The 12,873-nt window shown below is 39.7% G+C and overlaps 1 protein-coding gene across 1 annotated transcript in view; it reads left to right on the top strand.

The window, feature by feature from the left end:
* PLCL1 (phospholipase C like 1 (inactive)) overlaps positions 1-12,873 on the top strand; it is a 447,889-nt gene that overhangs the window by 371,392 nt on the left and 63,624 nt on the right. The window contains exons 4-5 of the mRNA XM_077448440.1: positions 162-237; positions 3,795-3,904. Of these exons, the coding sequence (XP_077304566.1) occupies positions 162-237; positions 3,795-3,904 (186 nt within the window). The remainder of the gene's footprint in view (positions 1-161; positions 238-3,794; positions 3,905-12,873) is intronic.

The following is a 12,873-nucleotide window of genomic DNA, read 5'->3' as shown; positions in this document are numbered from 1 at the left end:
AGAGCACTGCATTACATATGGTGTGAATGAAACAGGGCCACTAGTCGGGTGTGGTTGCCAAAGTAACATAAAAATAAATAATATGAAAAGTACCACATTGCTTCTTTAAAACAAAAAGATGTTGACATGTATGACTTAGCTGTCTTTTATTCTTATCACAGATGATCCAAGAGAGCAAGTCTTTGATTGAGTCAGCAGATATTATACATGACAAGATACAGCAGTGTCAGAAAACAGGTAAGCCATCTGTTACGATGCTCCCATGTACATGTTACATCAGGCCAGCTGGGAAGCACAACTGGTTTGTTGTCACTTGACTTGTAATTATATGAGAAATTAATTTATAATTACCAGAAACATTTGGTAAAATGGCTTTCAGAGGTGTTACATTTTGGATGGCCCTATTTTGCTATTGTTTTCTATGTAACCTCGATATCGATCATATTCATAAAATGAAAAGTATTTTTTTTTTTCAAAGAGCATACATTTCTCCAATAAAAGTGTACCAGCTGGATCTTTCTTTCATAGACATAACAAATGCAATATGAAGCAGGTAGTTGACTATCGTAATTTCAGGAACTGTCCCTACATAACAGAAGTTTAATGCCAGACAGAACTAAATGCTCACACACACCCCTCTTAAACTTGGGGGGCGGGTGTTGGAAGAGGCTGGACAGGATGGCTAGAAATTTTCTAAAATTGACAAACACCTTTCCCTCATCCTATCTGTGTTTGCCAAGAAAATGAGCCTTCAGAGTTGCCCCAGTAACTTCACTTCCCGGCACCAGTTCCTGATTTGAGACTGCACTCTGCTCAGAGGCCCATTCAAAGTTTTTTTTTGAGGCATTGGAGAGCTTCATTGGCACTCTATATGCACACACAGACATCAGTGCTTTAAATCAGCCAGCGGATATTTTATTTCATTTTTTTAATTCTTTATTTGCAAAAGTACAAGGTGAAACAGCAAATTACACAATAGTACAAGGATCATATTAGTTTAACGTGATGATTCTCAACCAGGGTTCAGTGGAATGCTAGGGTTCCTCTAGAGGTTGCTAGGGGTTCCTTCAGCATTGAGCAATTTCCGTCTCTCAGATAAGTTCCTACCGACACCATTGATCTTTTTAGCTATCTGTAAGGAGGTAATTCTTCCCAATGACCACAAGTGTAAGGAGCATTCTTCCTACTGACCATCACACTAACGTATCATGAGTTGTAGATTTCACATTTTTAGCAGGGGTTCCCCCCCGAGACCGGAGAACAATTTCAAGGGTTCCTCTGTGTTGAAAAGGTTGAGAAAGGCTGGTTTACCGTATGTGGTAAGTACAATACAACTGGAAGGCAGATACTTATATATCAGTACAAGGATAGCTACCGGTTATTTTTTTTTTACCTCTATGGAGCGTCGAATGTCAGCAGAGACATGTCCGCTGACATCCGATCAGCCACGATCCGATCCTCTCTGTTAAAACCAGATGGATGCAAACCCTATTTTTCATCTGTCTGGTGGATCAGATTAGATGAAAACAGACAGGTGGTCTGTAAACATTCGATTCTACATAGGGGAGAGAGTGGGGCTCAGACAGGTCCGTCCCTGCACAGAGTGCAGAGGCGGACTTGTCATCCGACAGCTCAGCAGGGATCAACGCATGAAAGGGTCCTTATACTGTTTGATTGTTTCCACAACATACTTGTTAGATTTGCTATGTATGCCATTTGTATTCAACTGCCAAACTGCATATACTGCAATGGTTCACCATGATATGGTAAAGATTGCTTACCCCTTTTTTGATCTGCTGAACTATTGTACTTTTATGTACTATGTATCACAATAAAAAAAAAATAGCTTAAAAAATAGTAGGTTGAACTTAGCCTGGATATATACTGTAGCTGGTATACACTTTCAGCTCCTTTGATATAGGCAGTATCTGCAGAAAGTGTAAAAAAAATTCTGTGACATGCAACATCTCATAATGCATGCATTTGTTCTGAATTCCATTATTGTACCACATTGCTATCTGGGCTTCCAGGCCAGAAAAAATCGGAGCACTGTTCAGTTGTTATTGGTGCTTATTATCAAATGTGGCCATGTCTTTGCTGTACCTGTTTGCAGTCAAATTGAATACACACTTACGTCTTAAAGTTTAGAATGAGATCTGACTCGTGTATTCTTTAAATGTGGTGAAGTCTTCTGTACATCTGTACAAAATAAACCTTTTTTTTTTCTTTTTCTTTTTTTTTTCTTTTTGCAAGCTAGCAAAATTTCCAAAAATCAGTCCAGGTTTGGCATCTCTGGAATATTTGAAAAAGCCTCATGGAAACATTGTCATTATGTCATAAGTAAAGCGTTAATGAACAGAACCATGATGACCAATGTTGCTTACACTTTTCCTGACTGGGTAGTTTTAGCTACTGTATGTACCATAAAAATTATAACTTGCCGTGCACTGCTCAGTTTGCATTTGCCAGAAGAGCTGTGGTCACCAAGCATATTTATCAGCTGATCATGAGGTTTGGTATGGGGATATGCCATGAGAAAATTGCCTGTAGGGGTAGTTAGGCACTTTAAGGGCTCTTTTACACCGACGTTAATGCTTACTGACCCCTGAAAAGCAATCTGGGGTGGTATGGCAGTGGCAGGCAGGCATTAAGGAGGTACTACTGCCTTTTTTTTTTTTTTAATCACTGAATGACAGTTTTACATGGCAGGACTGCATTGCAACTGCGAGCCAAGTGTTTAGCTCATGGTTGCATGCAGCCCCATTGATCCCATAAGGCAAGTTTGACAGGCTGTGCCATCTGTCAATCTCTGCAGACCAAGTTAAAAATGCCATGGCTATGAAATAATGCATCAAGTTCATGAAGCAAAGCATTGCGGCCGCAGCATGTGTACAGCCCAGTCAGGCTGTAATGTAAAATGCCAGTGGGACTGTTAAACCATGGCTCTGCCTCTTCCCCCTCTCCCAAGAGACCTTATAGATTTACAAGAGGTGCCAGTGTAAGTTGGGCAAAACTGAGCACAAAAAAAGTGAACTATGGTGAGACACTTGTCGTTTCTGAGAATTAATCAACACTTCTCTACCAAAGTACAATTGTGGAAACCATACCTAAATAGGTTGGAGATATTGAACACAGCAGGAGCCTAACATATCCCAATCAAGCTAAAGAGTATCCATCTTCGCCATCTTATTTCCCTGATGTCATATTCTGGCCATATTCTGTGCCATAAGCCAGAAGAGTACAAGATTCAGTATCTAAAGCATTCATATGCCTTTCTGGCCACTCAGCTTTTCTCTGGCCTCTTCACTATCCCAGTCTCCAGATTACCTGACTAGGAGGAGCATTGATAGTTACAACATGATCACTGAAATAAAAGAGCGAGAGTTGAAGGAATGGGTGTTTCCCAACTTCTGCCTGGATGCTGATGTTCACATCACGAGTATGAATGCTTTTTTGCTGGGAACTGCTGTTTATATCTAATAAGTATCCTGCGTTAGACTTAGAAGTATTATAATATATAATCATGAGCCTTAACCCAACAATACAGTTCAGTGTATTTCTTCTTTAAGGATCCTGCTGACTATATATGTTTGTAAAAAAAAAAAAAACGACTTTGTATGAACCACCTATGTGAAGTTAATATACATAACAACAAAGCACATGGTTAGTATAATAAGGGATACAATCTCATCACTTGGCGGGTGACTTGACTGGACCATAGTTGTTGTATTTACTTACACAAGTCCAGCTTGGTTCATTTCAGAATTTTTCTCATTCACTTTTTTTTTGTGCAGGAATGGAATTTCATGAAGACTTGCATAGTCTGGGGACAAAAGAAGGACTGAAAGGACGGAAACTAAGTAAAGCAATAGAAAGCTTTGCCTGGAACATTACTGTATTGAAGGTAGGTGGTGGTGGTGGGGTGACCAGGTGGCAGCAAATTGCCTTAAAGTGATTGTAAAGTTAATGATTAAGAAAAGCAGTTTTGGAGAGCTGCTAGCATACATTTTAAAATGCTTGCTTACATTTAAAATAAAAAAAGGCCTGTAGCTCTTATTCTTTTGATATGAAAGTCACATGACTGCTCTTTCCAGATCTGTACTTTACAGACCTGCAGGTGGGAGGTTACATAGTCGGGCAGACGTCATTCCAGGAAGTGACGTATTGCTGCCGGTTGTTAGCGTTTCCAAGGTGATGAAGCACAATCATACCCGGTGCCATTGTGTCATTTGATGACAGATGACATAAACTGACCATGCTAGCATGGATCAGCTTCCATGCTAGCGTGGTCAGTTTATTAACAGGATGACAGGAAGCTGCAGGATCAGCCAGGTAGTAGGCGTATAAGAGTGGTTGAACTATTTTAGGTTGCAGAGATATGAGAAATGTTCAGTTATGAAGGCACATGAACACAGCTTAAAAACGTGAAACATCTTGGGTGGTACGGGTAAGGAGGGGAATTTTCAACTGCTGTGGCCAGTTATGGAGCAGTGAAACGAGTGTCATCTCAAGGGATATAGAATTTTACCTACTATTGGTGGATATTGCTTTTCAAGATATTTTTTATTAAGATGTTAAAGTACAAGGTGAACGACATTCTTATCAACATTCTGGAGTAATAATTACATCCATCAATAATACACATTCATGTTGTTGTAGGGCATTTTAAACACAGTTAATTTTTTTTACTCTTATAAGACACATTATCAGTCACTGTAAGACTTGATCTTTAAAGTTATCACCTGGTGTTTGGATTGCACTTTAAAGATCAAGTCTTATTCACCTTGAACATCACGGGTGATTTTTTTTTTTTCTTCCTATATGGGATTTATCCTTTACAGTGGACTATTACATGATGTTCATTCATGAACTTTGAATAACCCCCATCTATTATTACTCACTTATTTTTTCATATACATATATTTTTTATACTTTATATTTTTCACTTATTTTTTCATCCTTGATTGTTCATGCACATTTATTTTTAATTAGTTTCCATATACTTTAGGAAACCTTGCTGTCCCCTCAAAATAACTCAACACACAGCCATTAATGTCTAAACTGCTGGCAACAAAAGTGAGTACACCCCTAAGTGAAAATGTTCAAATTGGGCCCAAAGTGTCAATATTTTGTGTGGCCACCATTATTTTCCAGCACTGCCTTAACCCTCTTGTGTATGGAGCTCACCAGAGTTTCACAGGTTGCCACTAGAGTCCTCTTACTCTCCTCCATGATGACATCACAAAGCTGGTGGATGTTAGAGACCTTGCGCTCTTCCACCTTCCATTGAGGATGCCCCACAGATGCTCAATAGGGTTTAGGTCTGGGCACATGCTTGGCCAGCCCACCACCTTTACCCTCAGCTTCTTTAGCAAGGCAGTGGTCATCTTGGAGGTGTGTTTGGGGTCGTTATCATGTTAGAATACTGCCCTGCGGCCCAGTCTCCGAAGGGAGGGGATCATGCTCTGCTTCAATATGTCACAGTACATTTTGGCATTCATGGTTCCCTCAATGAACTGTAGCTCCCCAGTGCCTTAAACACACATGCAGCCCCAGACCATGACACTCCCACCACCATGCTTGACTGTAGGCAAGACACACTTGTCTTTATACTCCTCACCTGGTTGCCACCACACACACTTGACACCATTTGAACCAAATAAGTTTATCTTGATCTTATCAGACCACAGGGCATGTTTCCAGTAATCCATGTCCTTAGTCTGCTTGCCTTCAGCAAACTGCGGGCTTTCTTGTGCATCATCTTTAGAAGAGGCTTCCTTCTGGGACGACGGCCATGCAGACTAATTTGATGCAGTGTGCTGTGTATGGTCTGAGCACTGACAGGCTGACCCCTGCAACCTCTGCAGCAATGCTGGCAGCATTCATACATCTATTTCCCAAAGATAACCTCTGGATATGACGCTGAGCACGTGCACTCAACTTGTTTGGTTGACTATGGTGAGGCCTGTTCTGAGTGGAAACTATCCTGTTAAACTGCTGTATGGTCTTGGCCACTGTGCTTCAGCTCAGTTTCAGGGTCTTGGCAATCTTCTTATAGCCTAGGCCATCTTTATGTAGCGCAACAAATCTTTTTTTCTAGGGCTGCGGAAATTAATGATTAATTCCTCGATTAATTTTTTTTTTGATCGATCAAAATTCTTTTGATTGGTAGGCTCCCTGCCCTGGGACTGCTTTGGGCCAAGCTATGGCTGCAGCACAGCGCTCCGCTCCCTCCTCCTCCTCCACTATATGTAATACACAGTCTGCAGGCATCTCCCGCTGTGTGTCTCCGAGCTGAGTGTGAAAGCTTTGGCCGCACTGTGAGAAAAGTCCCGCCCTCCTCCTAGATCAGCTCGTGTGATAGACGCAGTGTTCTGTCTATCACAAGAGCTGATCTAGGAGGAAGGCGGGACTTTTCTCACAGCATGGCCAAAGTTTTCACGCTCGTAGACACACAGCGGGAGATGCCCGCAGACTGTTTAATACAGGCACTGACTACAGTGAGGCTGCGATTATGGGCACGGTGAGACTGCATAATGGGCACAGTGAGGCTGCATAATGGGCACGGTGAGCCAGCATAATGGGCATGGTGAGGCTGCCATTATAGGCACAGCGAGGCTGCGATCATGGACACAGGGAGGCTGCAATTATAGGCATGGCGAGGCTGCGATTATGGGCACGACGAGGCTGCAATTATGAGCACAGTGAGGCTGCAATTATGGGCACGGTGAGACTGCATTCTGGGAACGTTGAGGCTGTGATTATGGGCATAGTAAGTCTGAGATTATGGGCATGGTGAGGCTGCGATTATGGGCACGGTGAGGTTTATGATGTGTGATGTCCTAGCCATGCCCCGCTTTGTCCGGCTTCGGCTGTTGCCATAACAAGGGTGCTAAATTAGCTAAAAGTAGTTTGATCTGTATGTGCGTTATAATTAATCAAAATTAGTTGATTCATCAATTTAAAAAAAAAAGATTAATCGAACACGAAAATTTTAATCAGTAACAGCCCTATTTTTTTCAGATCCTTCGAGAATTCTTTGCCATGAGGTGCCATGTTGAACTTTCAGTGACTATTATTTAGTGACATTATTGTATATACGTTTTTTTGCATTAAATGTCTAGTGAATTGTTGGCAGCTTAGCAGTCTCTAAGTGCAGTTCTTCCATTCTTCCATCCCTCTCATTCAAAGTGCTGGTTTACATTCTCAATGACACATTTGCAAAATGCATTACACAACGTCATTCTGAGGTCACATGTGCCCACACGCACGCAGTCATAGGGCCAACCTTCCTTGGGAGCGCGTAAGTGCTCTACGTGTGGTTCGCTTGCTTTTAGAAACAATACAATATACCAGAGTAAAACCCTTTACAGAGGATGGCAGGCACATTATTACTTCTCATTTAATAATAGGATTTTTTTTATTATTGTATGTTTTATAATATTGTATGAATAGTATTATTGTTTTTTTATTATTTTATATAATTTTTTATTTTGTTTTATGTTACTTTTGTATAGAGGGGGGCTCCTTCTGTCAGAGGGACTGGGGCAGTAGCCCCTTTTGCCCCCTTATAAATCCAGAACTGCCTCTAAAAGTAAAGCAAATATTACCGTTAACTAATGGGTTTCTCTACATATATTTTCAAAGGAAGTTAACTTTTTGCGTGAGTGTTTGTGTATACACTTTCCATCAAGCTTTAAATCTGCATTGAGTTTTTGAAAGACACAAGGCAAGGGGAACAACTAAGGCAAATTAATGCAAATAATGTATCCTTACTGAATATTTACTTCCATTTTTGCAAAGCATGTCATGGAAGCATTTCTCTGTAATTTTGAAAGCATCTGACTGATATTTTAATAATTTTAATCTAATGTCTAAGCAGTGTATAACATGTTCACTTTTTGAGAAGAGGCTCCCAAGGGAGTAGTTAACTATAAGATATCATTATTATCTGCAGTATGTATTTTACCTTTCCCATTCGGAATGGCAGTGTATAATAGTTAGGCAGTATAAAGAGAGATCAGTACAAGCGTTTATTCCTGACATTTGAATACCGCAATTTATTGATGTGTGACAGACTATTTTTTCTGTAAAGGACTCACTTTTCAATCAGTTGAAATTCTCTATTATAATGTAGACTTTTGTCTGTTGAAGGGCAGCGTTCCTTGGCCGGATATCAATCTGCGTTTTTTTTTTCATAAGTGAAGTGGAGAACTTTTATGTTTATTTTATATATATATTTAGGTAGATCATGTGGTCTTTTTGTGTCTCGACAGACCTGCTTTAGATCATTCCACTGTTTTGTATATATGGAGACTAATGTAGATTTTTATGGATAGAAATATATGCTAGGTTTATTTATATTCAATGCTATAACATTTTACCATTTTAAATAAATACAAGTCTATTTGCACAGAAATTAACAGTGACAATGATTGTGGGATGCATACATCTCACCTTACATACATAGTTACACAGTTAGTCTGGTCGAAAAAAGACATAAGTCCATCTAGTTCAAAAATCATAAAATCCTATATACACAAACTTATACCCAAAGTTTATCCACAAGAAGGCAAAAAACCACAGCAAAGCATGATCCAATTTGCTCCAGCAGGGGAAAAATTCCTTCCCGATGCCCCAAGAGGCAATTGAATATTCTCTGGATAAACTTTACATATAACTGTTAGTATCTAGTTATATTATGTACATTTAGGAAACAATACAGGCCTTTTTGAAGCTACTAAGATGGCCAGATCCAGCTGTTGAGGGAGTCTATTCCACATTTTCACAGCTCTTATGCCCCATACACACGGAAAAAGTCAGATCAGATTATGTTGTTGGAAAATCGGATTGTGTGTGGGCTCTATCAGACTTTTTCCATCGTAATTTCCAAAGGAAAAAGTATGAGAGCTGGATCTAAAATTTTCCGACAACAAAATCTGATCAGACTTTTTCCGATCGTGTGTAGAGAATTCCGACGCACAAAGTGGCACGCATGCTCAGAAATAATTTGGAGTCGAAAGCTATTGGCTACTGGCCTCTACGTAGTCCCATCGTACGTTTTGTACATCACCTCGTTCCAAATGAGTTTGTGCGACCGTGTGTATGCAACACAAGTTTTGGCCAAAATCCGTTGGAAAAAATCCGACAGATTTTGTGGTGGGAAACTCCGACTGTGTGTATGGGGCATTACTGTGAAGAAACCTTTCCTTATGTTTTTTTTTCCTACTATAGTGGAATTTCAGACAAAACTTTTGTTTCATTTTTTTGGATAGAATAGGCAAGTGTTAACATTTCTAACAGATTTGTATTGCTGTCTTGGTTTCGATAGGTGGAAAGTCACCCTCATCTTAATGGGAACCTTTACTCATAAAATGGTCTGCCTCACTGCTGTAAAAAAAACTTTTAATTTGGCGCAGGCTGCTACTTTCCCTAGGCCCTAGGCAAGGAAGATCACTGGACCTGTCAGGTCTGCATTTCTGCTCATGCACAGAATGTCATACACGTGCAGGCATGCTGCAGGTCTCAAATATATGGGAGAGACCACACATGCGCAGACATGATGCAGTGACCCGCAGTTACGTGTTTGCATGTGCGAACAGGAGTTTGAAGATTGCAGTGTGGAAGGAGAGCGATACAATCTCAGGGACAGTTTATGGAGAGGCTACATTTATCTTTAGCCAGGTAGGGTGACGTTTGCCTTTCAAGTGCTTTCAACTGCTGTCATTGGAGGAAAAAGTGAGGGCAAATCTGAAACTTTTTAGTTATCTGTCATCAGAAAAGGTGTAGAGGGAAGGCCTTCCAGTGGGAATACCTGTTACAGACACAACAGTCAAGAGAGATTTCTCCTTACTTTTATGAGATTTCCTCACGCGTTGTTTCATTTCCAGACAGCATTAAAAACCTGAAAGAAGTTTCTAACCCCAATCCAACCCCAATCCATCCATCCATCCAAAAGTTTGTCCCTGTAGTATTCTAATTTCTTTAATTTACACTTTCTAGTGATGTAATATTAAATCAAATGGATTCAATTGTCCATTGGATCACCTACATTTTTACCATGATGGAATTACGTTTAAAAAGAAATGCCATTGAAACAATCTAAACTAATCACAAAAATCCCTTTCTCATTGTCCAATTTATTATAAAAAATCTAACTAATTATTCTTTAAAGGTCATGCTCCACACTGGGTGTTCTCTTCATTAAATAACCACAGTCAGATCATTTGGGGAAACAAATGTCAGAGTCTGTATTTTGTGACTTCCATGCACAGAATGAATGGATATTTATTTTAGACTATGGGATCCTGGCAGATTTTGATTCACTAGTTCCCACACTTTGATTAAATATTTTACAAATTCCTTGGAAACACGTATACGCATTTACTACAATGTTTCCCATAAATCAGTAAAATATTTAACCAATCCGAGCATAAGAACCTGAGCTTGGAAGGAAATCTCCCAGAATCCCATGCTTTAGAAATGTAAATAATAATTGTGAGATGTATTCATGTGATGTGACTACGTGATAAAACATGTGGAATGAGATCTATGAGGTTTACAGTTTTACTGGTGCGTCAAATAAGAATAGCATGGGAGTTAATTAAGCATACATTTAAAAATAGCTACGCTGGAGTCATTTTATTTTTACCACTATTACCACTATTAGTCTGACATAAATGGATAGGATAAATTAAGACCAATGTATTTGCCCATGCCAGGGCAGGTAAAGCACATATAAATCCCCTTGAACAGGCTCATTAGCAATGCCAATCAACATGTGTTGAGCTAAGCACCTGTCTAATACTAAAGTGCTTCTATGAAAAATAAACAGAAATTGTTCTGTAAGCTTGAGGACCTCTCACTATAGGGATATCCAGTGTTTCAAGTTCATATTTTCCCAAAGGATGGGGCATCTTCCATAAGTAGAAAAAATTGGCGGATCTGACCCTTATGCACGTTTCCATGTGCAGGACTTCGGCTGGAGCATATTTTCGGATGTTTTCTCATCTCTAGCTGCTGGTAATTTGTTCCCTTTTCCAAAAATCATGGCTGTGACAGAAGAGTTTTTGTGCCATTTTTGCAGGTCCAAATTCTAACAGGCAGCTATTCTAATCTTTCCATTGGAGCACATGTGTCCTATATAACCAGAATGCTTCTGGCTGTGTATGAAGTAAGATCACACAACAAGATGGCTTTCAAATGACTGCGGTAGGCTAGAGTCAGGGTCGTTGGCCAAACACCATGGAGAACAGGTCCCGTATAAAGACTAGCACAGAATCAAGTATGTAGATCAGGGAGGTTAGAGGTCCTTTTCTACACACTTCTACATATTTATTTTCTTCCAGTTATTTCTACATATTTCATGCATACTGATGCGAGAAGATGAGATGAGTGTGAGAGCCACATAACTAGCATTTTTTTTTAAGGTGTGGTCCGAAATGACAGCTCCATTCAATGCATTTGTACTTTGCCTTGTGCGTGCCAGTAGTTACTGCACCTGTACAACTGATGCTTAAAGAGAAAGTAAACCCTGATGGGTTTTACTTCCTCTTTATTTCCCTGCAAAGGCAAAGCATAATGGGCTACTATGCACCGCACATCTAGGTACATCTAAAGCCAACATTTTTTATGGATGGAGTGAGGAAAAGTTAAAACCCTTGTTAGATTAGTATTGCTGTCTTTGTCATTGCTAGGGAGATTCTCGCTATTTGTCCTGGTGATCGTTGTCTCTGAAAAAGAAAGTATTCAAAAAGCAGAAAATCCAAAAATGTAAGCTGTTACCAAAACAGGAATAGGGAGAAATCTTACAATGGGGACATTTCTTCTGGTAACAACCATCTAAGAGGAAATGTCTCTCTGTTTGGGACCTGAAGTTAAAGTAAAACCAAGCACACACAGTTTAATTTACATTGTCCCTTCTATTTCTGTATGTGGATGATGGCACTGTATTTTAATAAAAACAAACACAAGTACCCTTTTACCTAATTGATATATACAGCTGTCACATGACCCAGATCTTCCCCAGCCTGTCTGCAGGGAAACCTAAAAAGGAGGAGCTTCTAGTCCTCTGCTGCTGGTCACATGTTCACATGCTCACAACAAAAAAAGAGTCTTTGGAATACAGAGTAAAAAGAAATTATTAAAATTAATAGACTGTTTTAAATTGTCCTGTAAATATATATTTGTGTCTTAGAATAGTAGCCTCCATACATCTTCATGTAATATCCTGCCACCATTGTGTTCAGCTGATTATTGGGCATGAAGGAGGGTGGAGGGAGTGGACAGTCATTTGCAAGTGCAAAGATGCCCCCGCAATTGCAAAATCCCTAGTTGCATTGGGGACATGAACATAAGGTGGAGATAGAGAACAGCAGGATCATCCGGGTTTTTTGCAGAATACAGAAAATGAATCTTATAGTGACTGAGTAAGTATGAACAGCATGTAATGCAACATTATTGATTATGATGTAGGTTTGGTGACACTTTAAGGTGGGCGTTTGGGGGAGGGGGAGCTCTTTTCTCCTACAGTTAAAGGTACATATACTAATATGGTGTGTTGGGCCACTTATAGAACCAAAAGAGCAAGTTCGGTTTCTTGGTTGTTTAGTAACAGCCAACCACCCTGCCAATTTCTATGTCAACATACTAATAAAGTATGATGGAAAGCAGACATCGGTGAAATCAAATTGTCATAGAGATGGACTAGGTGATAAAAGTTTATAAACTAGTGAAACAAAAAGCAGAGCTCCTAAGTGATTATGAAAACTTCCATTAGGAAATAGATGTAAGACCAGAAAAGGAGTAAAATGTGGTGCAGTCTTTGCTAGTGACATCAGACAGTGAATATTACTGAAGTAACGTAATATATAA

The sequence above is a fragment of the Lithobates pipiens genome, unplaced genomic scaffold (genome assembly GCF_037356315.1).
Source record: "Lithobates pipiens isolate NorthernLeopardFrog02 unplaced genomic scaffold, aLitPip1_a1.2 Scaffold_22, whole genome shotgun sequence".
NCBI lineage: Eukaryota > Metazoa > Chordata > Amphibia > Anura > Ranidae > Lithobates > Lithobates pipiens.
Note: the sequence above shows the minus strand (reverse complement) of the source record. Positions and strands in the feature narration are given on the sequence as shown.